At 49.0% G+C, this 15,385-nt stretch overlaps 1 protein-coding gene across 1 annotated transcript in view; it reads right to left on the bottom strand.

Annotated features, from left to right (window-relative positions):
• Trrap (transformation/transcription domain associated protein) overlaps nucleotides 1-15,385 on the bottom strand; it is a 103,414-nt gene that overhangs the window by 22,042 nt on the left and 65,987 nt on the right. The window contains exons 48-60 of the mRNA XM_051162974.1: nucleotides 13,729-13,875; nucleotides 12,935-13,137; nucleotides 12,254-12,375; nucleotides 11,598-11,811; nucleotides 10,597-10,776; nucleotides 8,514-8,660; nucleotides 7,136-7,255; nucleotides 6,506-6,793; nucleotides 6,233-6,370; nucleotides 5,447-5,559; nucleotides 4,088-4,223; nucleotides 2,750-2,941; nucleotides 267-462 (exon numbers count right to left, since the gene is read on the bottom strand). Of these exons, the coding sequence (XP_051018931.1) occupies nucleotides 267-462; nucleotides 2,750-2,941; nucleotides 4,088-4,223; nucleotides 5,447-5,559; nucleotides 6,233-6,370; nucleotides 6,506-6,793; nucleotides 7,136-7,255; nucleotides 8,514-8,660; nucleotides 10,597-10,776; nucleotides 11,598-11,811; nucleotides 12,254-12,375; nucleotides 12,935-13,137; nucleotides 13,729-13,875 (2,196 nt within the window). The remainder of the gene's footprint in view (nucleotides 1-266; nucleotides 463-2,749; nucleotides 2,942-4,087; nucleotides 4,224-5,446; nucleotides 5,560-6,232; nucleotides 6,371-6,505; nucleotides 6,794-7,135; nucleotides 7,256-8,513; nucleotides 8,661-10,596; nucleotides 10,777-11,597; nucleotides 11,812-12,253; nucleotides 12,376-12,934; nucleotides 13,138-13,728; nucleotides 13,876-15,385) is intronic.

The following is a 15,385-nucleotide window of genomic DNA, read 5'->3' on the forward strand; positions in this document are numbered from 1 at the left end:
CCTGAGCACAGGCATTTTCTAGGCAGGGGCCTGCACCGCCGAGGTCTAGCAGGAGGACTTCCTGGCTAACTGGAAACATTATCAAGTGGGCACAGGGCAGAGCACAAAATCTTCCCACCTTCATCTTTGGCCCTCACCATTACTACCACTACCTTAACGTCTGTGGGGAGGAAACAAAAAACAAAACAAAACAAAGACATGAAACCAGCACAGCAGGGCGTCTGGAAAATTACATGATGAATGCATGCTGGACCAGGTCGGTTTACCCTGGTAATGGTGCTGCCGCCACATGAAGACGCTGCTCCAGTGGGACAAGTCGTCAGACACGATGGGCAGCCGATTCCGCCAGGTCTTCACCACTGTCTTCATGTCATGGAGGCTGTTGTTCCTGCCTAGGTTGGTCGGCTGCAGGCCTGCATTTATCTGTGCAGCTTCCTGGAGCTCGATGATCTGCTGGGCAGCCTGAGGGGAGCACGGCAGAGTCCACAGCTGAGGGCTGGGCCGAGAGCTCAGAGGGTAAGCCTGACAACCCGAGTTTGATCCCCAGAACCCACAAGGCGGAAGGACAGAACTGATTCTAGAAAATTGTCCTCTGACCTTCATAAGCCAGGCCAAGACGCACACACAAATACAAAGCCAACGATCCAAACCAATGAAAGGCTTCCCAAAAGTATTTTTATGGGGGTTGCCTGGGTTTTCCCTAAGATTTCCTAGTTGGGGGCTGAGAGATGGGTCTCAGTGGTAAAGGTGCTGACTGCAAGACTGAGGAACTGAACTGGTCAGTGGAAGGAAAGAGCCAATGATCCCAAGACGTCCTTAGACTCCCACACACATACATACAGAAGGAAAAATAAGACACTAGATGTGGTGGTGTCTGTGTTTGAGCATTTGGAAGGAAGAAGCAAGTGGATCTCTATGCATGAGTTTGAAGCCAGCCTAAGTTCTAGGCCAACCAAGGCTACACAGAGAGACTCTACCGTGTCTCAGAAAACTAAACAGCTGTATGGGGGCACACGCCATTTATCTCAGCACTCAGATCTTTGAGTCTGAGGCCAGTCTGATCTATAGAGCAGGTTCCAGGATAGTCGGGCTACACAAGGAATCCTGTCTTGAAAAACAAAAACAACAACAAAAAAAAACCATTTCTTAGCTGTATGGAGGCAACTATCACTTATGTTAGGTCCCCTAGAACTGCCATTACAGATGGCTGGCTATGAGCCATCATGTGGGTGCTAGGAATTGAACCTGGGTCCTCTGGAATAGCAGTCAATGCTCTTAACGACTGAGCTATCTTTCCAGCCCTAGTAATTATCTCTTTAAATGCAGTCCATAGACAGACAACCAAAAAATACTTCTATTACAAACCATGAGAGAAACAGTAAGGCAATCAATCGATCAAACTGCTTTTCACTCAGTTTCCAAGACATTCAGACATCAGGATCATGTGACACACCGCAGTTTAAACTCTATGCTTTGAATATGTAACTGCATAATAATTCCTATGTTTTATAATTAACTGTCACTCATGGCTGCTACTTTTATCAAATAATTCATAAATGCAGCCATTAACCATTTCTAGGCAAAGAAACTATCTCAGTAGTCACAAGAGGGGGCTGCTTGCCTAGCATTAAGGCCCTGGGTCCAAGAGTGTGAGTGTGAGTGTGTGTGTGTGTGTGTGTGTGTGTGTGTGTGTAAGGAATAAAAGGAAGTGAGAAAACCCTGGAACTCCAGCAGCCACAGCAGCAGTGACCCTGTTTTACACTACAGAGGAAAGGTCTGCTCGCAACTAAAAGCTTGAGAAGATCTCAGTAACCTAAATTTGGACGATCGTATATGTGTAAAATAACTGTCATTTTAGGGCACTTTCCGAAAAAGCAAAGGCAATAGACACATAGAAAAGCACCAAAATGACAACAAGATGCTGGTCAGTTAAGCCGTGGCTCCTCAGGCTCAGGCAGGAAGTCCACATGCTTCTGAGAAGATGCGCTGCTCTGCCCTGAATCCCTGCTCCTAAAATTCTCTGGGATTTAATCTCCTGAAACAAGCTACAGGGTTTAGGGGACGCTCGGGACTGGATCAGCAGCAGGGAAGCCCCAGATAAAATACTAGTAGCCCTGGTAGGAAACAGCAAAAGACCCCCCACCCCCCCTTTCTGTCTGATGTCCCACACAACTCTTCCCAGAAAGAAAACTCGTCACAAGATGTGGTCCTCCAACCTTTATACTGCTAGAAAGTAACGTCAAATGAACCATCTGCAACGGTTCACACGGAAGCCCACACTACAGCTAACACTGTGCTGTTAACAACATAAAACAGACTAATGTACACACCATGACAAACTCCAGTGCCAGAGTACTTATTCATTCACAAATCACCAGAAACATTGCTACTGATGCCCAAACAAAGACAACAGGGCACAAGGCACTTCAGTCTTTCAAAGCTGGATAAGGCCACCTGAACGGGAGCCTCACACTGCTGTGTGCCAAAGAAGACCCTATGAGAACAGCAAGACCACTCGGGAGAATGTTTCAGACCCTGAAATTCCGAAATGAAAAGCCACATGGTTCTGACTCTGGTGCTCCTTTCTCCGAGGCTGACTTCCCATGGGAAAGGAGGACAAGGCCCGGGCCTAAGAGCTGCCCTGCCCCGCCCCACCACCACCACCTGGCTCATCCATGGCCCTCAGCTGCTTGGCCGCCCTAAGGACTCCAGGCTGAGGAGCTCCAGAAGAGAAGAGGAAAGCACCTACCTGCAGAAGCGGAGTGTGCACATGGGACACCACATGGGGCAGTCGCCGCCACTCGCGGATGGCCAGGCTGCTGGCCATCTCCACCAGGCGCTCGATGAAGCTGAGCTGCTGCTCCTCGGGGTGGCAGATGGCCAGGTATCCTCGGTACATGTTAACCTTCCAAGCCATCTCCTTTGGACAGCTGACCTCCACCTGCAGTGAGGGAGGACAGGCGAGTGGTGACGGCTCTCTCCCCACTCTTCCCAACAGAGAAGCCAGCTGTTTACACTGCTCTTCTGAGTTTCTCTCCTAAACTCCAGTGAGCAGCCAATCTCCTGGGTTGTGGAGCACACCACAAAAACTCCCAGAGAGAAGACAGAGACTGGACTCCTGTCATGGCGCCATATGCACCGACCCCTCAGGATCCAGTCATCTTTAAACATGTCATTCACACTCATACCCATGCCTGCCCACTGGAGCCTGTCCCATCCATGCTCTTCAGATAGCAGAGAACACGCTGGCCTCTCTGGCTCCAGGCTTTTGTGTTATTTCTGATGATTATTCTAACAAAGTCTGCTAACTACAATTCTTCCCAGCATCTTCATGGTGTTACTTTTGTCCTCAGAGGTTCAGGTGTCCATACCTAATACTAATTTTCAAGGAAAACTGAATGCCAGGATGGAGAGATGGCTAGCGCTGTGGCTCTCAACCTTCCTAATGCTTTAATACAGTTCCTCGTGGAGTGGCGAGCCCCCCCCCAGCCATAAATTTATTTTTATTGCTACTTTATAACTGTGCTACAGTTATGAATCATAATGAAACATTTTTGTTTTCTGACGGTCTTAGGCAACCCCCGTGGAAGGGTCTTTTGACCCCCAAAGGGTCACGACCGTCATGACCCATAGGTCGAGAAACACTGGCTTAGCAGGTCAGGAACACTTGCTGTTCTTGTAGTTTTGTCTGAATATCCACAAAGGACAGCTTACCTGTACACCTGTAACCAGCTGTAGGAGATCTAATGCCTTCTGGTCTCTGCAGGCACTGCACCATTGTACGTGTACACACATGTACACACATACACACACACACACACACACACACTCTAACAGAATGCTCACCTAATACCAAACTTAACTCAAATTCAGTAAAGATCAGCCAGGCATGGTAGCATACACCTGCAATCCCAGCACTCGGGAGGCAGAGGCAGGTGGATGTCTATGAGTTGAGGCCAGCCTGGTCTACACAGTGAGTCCAGGACAGCCAAGGCTACACACAGGGAAACCCTGTTTCAACAAAACAAAACAAAATAAAACAAACCTTTCAGGAAAGATCTCAGTAACGACATGACAGAGGTCTTACCTGCACCAGTGCCTCCTTCATGGCGGTCCAGTTGGACACCCTCCATGCACACTCCAGGACAAGGTAGGGATTTATGTGGCCTTTGGACTGGCCAAACTCAGTCAGGGCTTCCCACTGGTTCAGCTCCTTGGAACACCTAGGAGACCAGGGTTATGAGTAGACGCTCAACCGGGACAACACACTGACAGACTGAGCAAGGCAAAGAAGGGTTCTAAGACAGCGTCAACGCAGAAGAAAAGAACGCTGGGGCGCAGGCTGCTGGGGGGCACTCGCAGGCTTCCTGCCTGCCTGCCCTATGACCACACAGACGCAGAGCAGAGCTCCAGACCCCGAGGGGAGGCAGGAACGGTTTGTTTCCTCACCAGCACATTTAATTACACAAAACACGTAATGCATTTCTCAGATTTTGTACCAAGCAACCCTTTTGAGAAGCACTCAGGAAGAATTCACAGACACGTTCCCTTGGTTCTTTAATTCACTCATAATTAATTAAACCCCTGATGGGGTCTCAAACTCAGAGGTCCACCTGCTTCTGCCTCTAGTGTGCTGGGATTAAAGGTGTGTGCAGCCCATCCATGACCTTCTAAACCAGCGGCTGCGGCTCCACAGGGGAGTCAGTAATGGAATCTAAGGGTAGTGAGAACTAAAGGGCTCTGGATTTACAATAAGCACAGCAGCTTAAAAATCAAACATATGACTAATCCGAGATGCTCCTGGCAGCACTTGCCATGTTGAATTACACTACTTTCCCACACACAGCCTTGTGGCCACTTTCAGGATGCCCACGCCCACAGGCTACGAGATACCAGTCAATGATGCTGGAAACACCTTGGTTCAGATTCCAGGCAAACAGCCGTGTGCTAGGACTGCAGTGCTTTACTGCTCATACAGTTTTCTGGTCTAAGAGAAAATAGCCTAGTAACGAAAAACAAAGACTTTAGTGGGTGTTTTTCTATTATTCCTCAGCCCATATATATCAAGTTAATGTATCTCTCTAAACTATATTGTGTTAAAGGGCTAGATTGAAAAAAAAAAAACTGGTATTTGGGCAGGCGGTGGCAACACACACCTTTAATCCCAGCAATAGGGAGGCAGAAACAGGCAGATCTCTGTGAGTTTGAAGCCAGCCTGGTCTATAGAGTTCCAGGCTTCACAGAGAAACCCTGTCTTGAAAAACCACAACAAACAAACAAACAAACAAACAAACAAACAAAAGATGGGTGTTTGATGGGCTGGCAAGATGTCTATGTGGTAAAGGTGCTTGCCAGCAAGCCTGAGACACATGCAAATACATAGGTGTTATTTGAATCTTTTAAAAAATATATCAAAAAAGCCCCACCAAGTCCTGGGTCAGCTCACCTAATCCAGTGGTCCTCCCACAGCTGGTACTCAGGGAAAATGGCAGGGGAGGCATTGCTCCGCTCATGTTCCTTTTTAGCTTTGTCCATTGCCTTTTCATAGGATTCTTGGGCCTAAAAAGGTAACGATGCCATCAGACTACAAGAAATAGTGTTTTCCTTGTCTTCTCTCATCTGTTTAGGGCAAGCTAAACACAAACCTGGGAGCAGTTATAGCCTTCTTGCCCAAGGCTACCTGATACTCACAACTCACCCTTTAGAGACAAAGCCCAGAAGGAAAGGATAGCCCTCACAAAGAGGACACATAAATGCGTTCGGCTCTAGGCCCAAGCGTCACCCTGTAAGCAGCGCCTGTGCCACACAGGAAGCACGAGGCTGAGGACTGGAGCCTAAGCCCTGAACGCATCTACCCACTGTCTCAGCGGGTGAGGGTTTGACAAGCCGGGTCTGAGCCTGGAGTAAAGGTGGCAGGAGAGAAAAGACTACACAAAGCTGCCCCCGACCTCCATACGTGTGCCATGTCACATGTGTTCGTACACGCACTTACATATGCAAGGAAAAAATTTAAAGTTTAAACCATGTAAGGCATGTAACAAGACTTCAAAGGGTCTTCATGAGCAGATAAAACAGTGTAGCTGGGGTCCAGAAGGCTTGCTGAGCCTACTGACGTTCTGGGTTCTGAGTACCTCAAGAAATGACGACAATACTCAGTGAGACGGCAATCTTCCCACGTGTAAACTTATTGTAACAGGAGGGAAAGCCACCAGCTGTCACCCGGAGGCATCACCTGCTCAAAGAAGCCGTGCTGCTCATAAGCAATGGCGGTGGCAGTCTCCGAGAACTTGCATCGCTTCTGCCACAGGCCTGCCCACATGTCCTCTTCTTGTAACAGGGAGTAAAGCTCCGCGAGGGAATCCAGTATCTCCTGAAAGACACCATTGTTTCTGAGTGCTTGGGTCAGACACAGACTTAATCAACAAAGCAACTCCCTGAAGCGTAATTTAGAAACTCTGGGGAGATGTACTCATTGAGACGTCATTGATGGGATGAGAAGAGTCACCTGCTGAGGTGGCGTTATGCTCTCCTGCTCGTAGAACTCAGCTGTTTGTTTCGGCTTGATCTGCAGGCTCAGCCCCTTCTCAAAGGCCTGGTGCTCCAGCATCAAGGTAGACCGGAACCAGAGGTTGTGAGTCTTCCCAAGGTACTTCAGCACACAGGGTCTCATGGGGATTGGGGGGACACACTGGGACATGGCTTCCACAAAGCAGTTCAGTGCACTTGGCTGACAGTCTCGCTGCACCTGATGACTGCCACTGCACAGGAACGGGCTGATCTCCCCCGCCAGGGCCTAGAACCAAAGAGTGAGCTGTTTCCAGTCTTCATTCAAAACATGACAAGCCTGAGGCAAGTAAGCTATTGCACACATATAAATCCCAGTACTTGAGAGGCTGAGGCAGGGGATGGTGAGTGTAAGGCCAGCCTGGGCTATGAGCTGAGCTTGTGGCCAACCTGGGGTATGTACTGAGACTTGTCTCAAACACAAATACGAAGACAGGTCTTCACTCAACACCTGGCAGCACCATGAAAACTGGTCCCTGGGTGAGAACCTGTATTTTTATCACGCTCTGGAATTTAGCACTGTGCTCATTTAGCGTTCTTTATCAAAAGCGGGTTTTAGGATGTGACTCACATGCTGCTGCCTGTCAGAGAGGATTTTCCACAGCCTCGGGAAAAGCTGGACCCAGGTCTTCTCGGCCAGCGTGGTGGAAATGTGGCACAGCTGAACGAAGGCACTGAGGAGTGCTCCGGTCTGTGGGCAGAAGAGGCCACGCTTAGACGTGTTTCCTGCACCCCCACTCCGAAGGTCACCAAGGCCACTGCTGCGTCAGCGCCACCTACAGAGGCGTCAAGTGTGGGAGCAGAGCCACAGCCTCCTTGCTTCCTAGCAGCAACGGCAGCATGAAAGATGGTGCATGAGGGTATTCTATGCCTGCTCCCTCAGCATGCTATGACGACCCAGGACAGCAACAGATAGAAGTTCAAATACTGACTGGTTACCAAGAAAACGTAATACAGAAATTATCAACTGATAAGTAACTGATTTTTCTTCCTTCGAGGCCCACATAAACAGCACCGCCATTATTTCTGTGTGAAACTCCTCAAAAGTGATCGGGTGCACAAAGCCTTAACTGATCACAGAGTCAAAAAGCAATAGCAGAGCCAGGTGTGGTGGCGCACGCCTTTAATTCCAGCACTCGGGAGGCAGGGGCAGGTGGATTGCTGTGAATTCGAGGCCAGCCTGGTCTACAAAGTGAGTCTAGGACAGCCAAGGCTACACAGAGAAACCTTGTCTTGAAAAAACCAAAAACCAAAAACCAAAAAAAAAAAAAAAAAAGCAATAGTTCCGGGCTGGAGAGATGGCTCAGTGGTTAAGAGCACTGTCTGCTCTTCCAGAGGTCCTGAGTTCAATTCCCAGCAACTACATGGTGGTGGCTCACAACCGGCTATAATGTGATCTGATGCCCTCTTCTGGTGTGTAGGTGTATATGCAGGCAGAGCACTATATACACAATAAATAAATAAATCTTAAAAAAAAAAAAAAAAAAGGCAACAGTGCCCACACCCAGGATTAACCAGCATCTATCTGAGGAAACTGAGGAGACTGCCGACAGCAGGGGTGTGGGGAGGCTCTCTCCAGACGACAGAGCCAGCCTGTCTTCCCAGTTCACGACATTCCTGACTGGAGGCACGTCAACGTTAACCCAGAGTTCCCGCTTGCTACTGGCATCCCTAAGTCATTTTACCATTTCCACAGGACAGTAAGGAGTGGAGACACCAGCTCCCCTGTGTTCCTTCTACAGCCCTGCACCTACTTCCTTGATTACACTAAACGTTGACTCCAGACGCTAACAGAACCATAGCCAGAAGCTATATGGCTTCAGCTGGGGTAGGAGGGAGAGCACGAGAAACTGGTAAGAGGATGTGTACTGGTGCGGAAAGACCCTGTTCAGAAACAAGAAAACAAAGATGGGGACAGAAGACATTCACTTCCAGACTCGCCCACAGACCTTCACTTCCCGGAGCGTATCGAGGAATTTGTCGTGTCGGTTGGTGAGCATGTGCAGCTGGTTGCCAATGTCCTTCTCAGAAAGCTCTTTGGTTTTGGGCGTGCTGGTCTGGTCGCCAGGAGCCAACTCAATGTCAATCTCTACGTCCTGGACAGAACACGCACACACAGAAACGCAGCCGGTCAAGGGGTTCGCAAGAACTCCACATAGGTAGCTCCCATCAACCACCTAGAAACTTTCAAAAGGTGTTTAACTCTGTGTCCATGTGTCTGTGGGGAATGTGCATCTGAGTGCAGGTGCCCCACAGAAGCTAGAAGAGGGCCTCAGGTCCCCTGGAGCTGGAGTAGCCAGTGCTGTGCTGACACCTGAACATGGTGTGACCTCTGCGAGGGCGGCCAATACCTTAGTCACTGAGCCAGGTCTCTACCTCTCAATTTTTTTTTTTAAAGATGTATTTATTATTATGTATACAAGTGCTCTGCCTGCATGTACACCTGCAGGCCAGAAGAGGGCATCAGATCACATTACAGATGGTTGTGAGCCATCATGTGGCTTGCTGGGAATTGAACTCAGGAACTCTGGAAGAGCAATCTGTGCTCTTAACCTCTGAGCCATCTCTCCAGCCCCCACCTCTCCATTTTTGACGAGTGATATTTTTCTTAGTTTTCTAGAAGCTTTTCCCAGAGTATGGGCTGGGTACTCCTACCTAATCTGAAAGCCACCAAATGTGAAGGGCTTCAAACGCTAGGCTTCTTAAGCCCCCGTAAGATGTTCAAATTTTGGAGTTGTCGAACATTCACACTTTAGAATCTGGGGTCTCAGATGTAAAACTACAGGGGAAAGAAATACTCAAAATGTTCAATTTATGTGTTTCTAAGCATTTTAGATAATCATTTCTTTTTGTGTTTGAATTATAGGAAGCAAAATAAATAGTACAAACTTCAGTGGGATCAGAGAAGTGTATCGTTGGTTCTGAGAAGCAGCATGGCTCCCTAGCAGCCTCACTCTGTCACATTAACGCTGTTGAGTCACTGAACAGGACATGTCTGGGACACTGTTTGCTATGCCACTAACAGGAATGAACTTCCTGTCTTGAGCTTCTAGAAAGTCACAGTTGAGCCAGGCGTGGTGGCGCACGCCTTTAATCCCAGCACTCGGGAGGCAGAGGCAGGCGGATCGCTGTGAGTTCGAGGCCAGCCTGGTCTACAAAGTGAGTCCAGGACAGCCAAGGCTACACAGAGAAACCCTGTCTCGAAAAACCAAAAAAAAAAAAAAAAAAAAAAAAAAAAAAAAAAAAAGAAAAAGAAAAAGAAAGAAAGAAAAAAGAAAAGAAAGAAAGTCACAGTCAGCAAGGAAAAAGGAGACGATCCCTGAAAGTCAACAACAGGCCAACTATCCTTCATGACATTGAAGAGTCACCGAGGTGGCTACTGATGTCACTCAGACCATGTCAAATGACCTGAGCAGCTACACTCCTCACTTAACTGAACTGTGTAGGGATCAAGGCCAGGGGCTTCACACAGGCTAGGCAAGTGGTACTCTGCCAACCAAGCTACAACCCCAGCCCCAAACTCCCCTTTTTAGAGCAAAGGAAACAAGTGTTCTATCTTGTTGCTAAGTGACTTTCTTCTAAAATCCACACCCCCAGCGGGGTGTGCTTCACAAAGCCAGTAGCCTAAAGAGTGCCAGCATATGCACTCCCATGAGACTAAGGCACCAGCATCTTTCTAGATGCACTTTCAGCTCCATGCAGTCACCCAGGCAGCTGGTGAGACACAGGGCTCCCAGAAGGCTCGGCTCAGCACTGGGCTCCTGAGTGATGGGCATCGCTTCTAGTCCAAGCACAGCATCAAAGCATCACATTCATGAGAGGAAATGTCTCAAAATAAACTCCTCTGCTTTAAGCAGAACTGGCTCAGAGCGATGCCACCAGGGCACGCAACTAAGATGCTTTTCATTTTTTATGGCAAGGAAGTCTAAACTCAGGCACCACACTCAGCTTTCGGGCAGAAACAAGTTCTGATGCACTGTTCTTGCCAACGCAAAACTAGTGGCAACTTTGTCCAGGCAGCCAGAGCCTCACCTCTTCTTTAGACTCACTGTTCTCTCGCTCCCGAGGCTCCTGCTTGACGTGAGTGACCATGGCGAAGGCAGCTCGGTCATGGCTGTCGGCCAGGTTGATGACATTGGTAATGGATGGGAGCACAGCTCCCTGGCAGCTGGTACCAATGGGCGTGCTCTTCTCACACACGGCCAGGAGGAGCTAGAGGATCATGGGAGAAAACACCAGGTAAAAGGCAGTGCCTGGCACTGGGAATGTGAGAACACTAGAACAGCAGAACAGCAGCTGCCACACAGACAATCCCAGGCCCACAGCTCAGGTCACAGTGGCCCCCACCTCCACCCCAGGCTAACTGCGGCCCAGAACTGGCTTTCCAACTAACCTTAACACAACTTCCTCTGGCTTAGCATCCTCTGTCTGCCCCAGGGGCATTATCCAGGCAGAGACCTCTGCTTCACTTCCCTCTATTCTTTTCTCTTCCCACATGCGGCACAGCCCCAGGGCCAGCCCAGGGAGCCTCCTAGGCCAGCATTAGACCCACTCTCTCAAAATCATCTCTTTCCACACAGCTAGCCCCATGAGTCTCCTCACTTCCTGAACCCCCTCAGGACTTTTCACAGCCTGGGAGAAACAGCCCATACTCCTCAAGGGGCAGGGGCATGAGGACACATGAGCCCTCCTGTGACGGGGCATCAGCCCTTGACTGCCTATGAAATCTGTGTGTTCTCAGCACTTCCCTGAGACATGTCCACCTGCAGCAGTCCCTGTGCGATCACTACACAGCCACTGCCTGTGCCGCCCCAGGCACAGCTGTCCCTGCTGCCATGTCTTAGCTGCACGCTGTGGACTGAAATCCTCTGGAACCATATGCCCATTCACACACTTTCTTTCTTAAGTTGCCAAGGCCATGGTATTATCACAGCAACAGAAAAGTGACCAATTCAGATTACCTGCTGCCTTCTGTCCCCTCTCAGAAAGCCCCCAGGCTCTCTCAGCCACAGAGGTGAGTTCACCCGCCCTACCTCAATGCACTGCTTGATCCAGAAGTGGCTCCCCATGGCTTCCCAATTCTGGGAACAGGTGACATAGAGCAGGCGCTCATAGACACGGCGTTTCATAGAGTTGTCAAAAACCTCGAAAAACTTGGCCCTGATCAATGGCTGGGCACAACGCAGACCAGAGAGAAAGGCAGGTTCAAGCTTTGCAGTCAGCTCACTGCCAGAAAGTGCCTCATCCCTGTAATGAGACGATGCAAGAGAAGAGCCACGTGACCACCTGCATCAATGTTCACGGTAATGTAAACCAGCCCCAAGCCAACAACCCTGCAAGCAGCATTTCTGCAAGGTGCTAGAGAGATGGGTCAACAGTCGAGAGAGCAGTGCTTCCAGAGAACCTGGGTTCGAGTCCCAGAACCCACATGGCCACTCACAAACCCTCCATTACTACAGTTCCAGTAGATCTGACACCCTCTTCTGGCCTCCATGGATACTGCACATATACACATGCAGATAAAAACACCCGTACACATAAAATAAATCTTAAAGACAAAGAAATGCCATAAAGGTATGTTGCCTTACTGTCAGTGAGTATTCAAGTTAGTTGGAAGTAGAAGATTAAAGTCACGCTGAGTGGGGAGCACATCACGGACCCACAGGCAACGTGACCAGTGCTGAATTACCTGTAGACATAGTTGACAAGGTCCAGAAACTGGGCATTTAGTTCAAGGTCCTCTGGAAAGCGTTTCTCTATGTAAGTCATCATCTTCACCAGCAAGACTGACTTCTCCCGGAGTGTAGGTGTCTACAAAATTGGTTTCCCAAAAGAAAGAGCCAATTACTTCTACTTGAAAAAAAAAAAAAAAAAAAAAAAAAAACCCACAAATCTGCAAGCATTTCACAGCCGCCTGCCCGGCTCCCCGGGCTCCTGCTACTTTACCAATAACAGGATTATTCACGGCAATCACACCAGCTCATTTTTAAAGAGGAAAAAAAAAAATTAAATGTGATTGTGATTATCATTGGGTGCAGAGTCAAGTTACAATAACCTGACTCACTGGGAACAAGTCAGCTCCCAAGCACCCTCCTCCTACACGACAGTCCTCACCTGCAACAGTATCTTACAGCTCACTGCTACCGCCATTAAAGAATAAACTTACAAGATTCACGTAACCCTTTAACAAAAGAAAAGCCACTGTGAGAAGTCTGCTTGGCTCACACAGTGGCCCAGTGACCCCGCCTTCATCAAGCAAAGTCACTGTGGGGCCGATAGACCAACAAGCCCCCTGCTCTGAATGCTGCAGAGCTCTCGGGTTCCAGACAGGACCAACGTGGCAGAGTGTGGCGCCCTCCTGTCAGCTCACCTGATTGGCTGCCATTGGGGAATTATTCTTAACCCACTCTTCCACGATCTTCACAACGGCTCGGAGGATCTTGGCATCTGGGGACTTCTCGATGAGGGAGGTCAGGATGGTCTGGATGAAGTTTTTCCGCATCTCCATGCTCATCACCGCCAGACGAGTCTTCACAAGATCCAGGCTCAGCATCACCAGCTCACTTGTTCCAGCTGTGCAGGCGAAGAACAAATATGTGGGCCCAACCCTACAGCGTACTTAACGGAACCACTGTCTGTAGAAAACATTTACAAATGCTCTCACTCTAAGCCTCTTCTCCAGCAACTGGCATGCTGGGATCTGAAACAATGCCATTTCTTTATGGCTGTACCTTGCAAGGTGCCCTCTAGCAGCGTCAGCCACAAGAAAGGGATGACAGCACAGCAACCTGCTACCCCTCATCTCTCTCCCCCTCCCACCCCCAGCATCCTCCCACCCCCACCACAAACACACAGTCGGTGGGAGCCTTGGCTCTGTTCTGGAACTTAACATAACCCTGATCAGGCATTCTGCCATACAGCACTGGGATAACTCGGGTGGCAGTGCTGAGGGTTCATAATCTCTCCGTTTTCAACTGCTTCTCATTCTTATACTCAGAGTTTTTAAACTAAACTCTTAGCCTGAGCCATGTTCTGACTTTAAGCCTGCTACAAGAGCATATCAACAGAACTTCACGTTAACCCATGTATACGGCAATGTTCAAGCACACAGCCTGCAATGACAAGACGACCCACAGAGTCCATGGAGAAAGAACAGCCTGTCACCTGCGGTGGCTTCGGGGCTCCCAGATGCTGCCTGTGGATTTAAATGCTCTCGGACCATCTTCTGTAGGGAGCGCATGAACACAGAGATGAGCCTGTCGATGTAGCTCGGGTTGTTGCAGCAGGCTGACTTCAGGATCATAAGTGTCCCTGTGGAGGAACAGCGGCTATCTTACAACTGAGCTGTGTTCCATCAGTATGGGGCTTGCCTAGCAAACCCAAGGACCCAAGTTTGATCCCCAAAAGTCAGAGGGGATGGCACACAGTGTCTGAGTGTCTGCCAAGAATCGATCTTCAACACCATCTTGACCCTGACAGAACACGAACGCCATTCCTGGGTCACAGACAGACCTGTCAGAGGGCATTCGCCATAAATGTGCCAGCATCTCCGCTGTGGACAACTCTGGCTGCTCTGGTTGCATAGCAGCCATCGTACAGCCAGCCTGATTTTAAGGCAGGTAACTGAGTCCATGATAAAAATGGGATGTGTCCTGCTGTGCTCTCCTCTAACAGTGACAGAGCTAAGTCCACCAGACAAGGAGCTTGGCACAGCCAGCTCCCCTAGGCTGCAGTCACCTACAGAGGAGGGAGGCAGGGCCCATGGAGGTCCCCCCTACAGAGGAAGGAGGCCAGCTCTCCTCTGAGCACCTTGGAGAATGAACAGGCAGAGATGTTCCTTTACCCTGTGATGGAAGCCGAAACAACCAAGATGGCCTCCTTGACATCACAAAAGCCAGTCAGCTGGCTCTAGAGCAGCCAGGTGTAAACAGGAAAACAGACTAAACCAAACGCACTTGGGCCCTGAATTTCAGAGAGCAATCAGCCAGTTTTGGAAAACAAGGGTTTTTTGTGAAATTAGTAATTAAAATTATCCAGAATTCAGGTTCTGACACTAGCATTTTCATAAAAGGGCGATTTATATATATGTTATTACATACAGATAACAACACATAAGGGATAGAGAGAGAGCTCAGTGGTTTAGAGCACATTCTGCTCTTGCAGATGACCTGGTTTGGTTCCCAAAACTACTGCTGAGCAGCTGGCAGCCACTATTCCCTCCACCTCTAGGGGAATCGGGTCCTCCACAGGCACTCTGTATGCACATGCACACACATAAAAATAAAACATTTAGCTGGATGGTGGCAGCGCACGCCTTTAATCCCAGCACTCAGAGGGCAGAGGCAGGTGGATCTCTGTGAGTATGAGGCCAGCCTGGTCTACAGAGTGAGTCCAGGAGAGCCAGGGCTGCACACAGAAACCATGGGGGTGGGGGGGGGGGCCTGGGGGGAAATGATGATGATAACAAGAAACCCACTTAAATTTTTTTTAAAAAAGAAAAGAAAATGGTGTACGTCAACTTATTACTAATTATGGCTAATAGAGAGGCTTCCAGGTAACTTTCATTTAGTGTAAATAAAAATATTGATTTCTCAAGTTTTACACAATGACAATGTAACATGGGAGGAAAAAAAATATGGTACCAACCCAATTCCAACTCTAAATGTGAACTAATGTGATAAGGGGAAAGGAGTACGTCTAGCTTAGACTTCTGGGTATCTGGGGCAGTTATCCAGCTGTCTGTGTTACTCGGGCAGAGACACGCCCTGTAAACAGCTGTCAACTGATGAGCGGGCACAGCGCAGGAGGCAGTGATTCCCAT

The sequence above is a fragment of the Acomys russatus genome, chromosome 19 (assembly GCF_903995435.1).
Source record: "Acomys russatus chromosome 19, mAcoRus1.1, whole genome shotgun sequence".
NCBI classification, from domain to species: domain Eukaryota; kingdom Metazoa; phylum Chordata; class Mammalia; order Rodentia; family Muridae; genus Acomys; species Acomys russatus.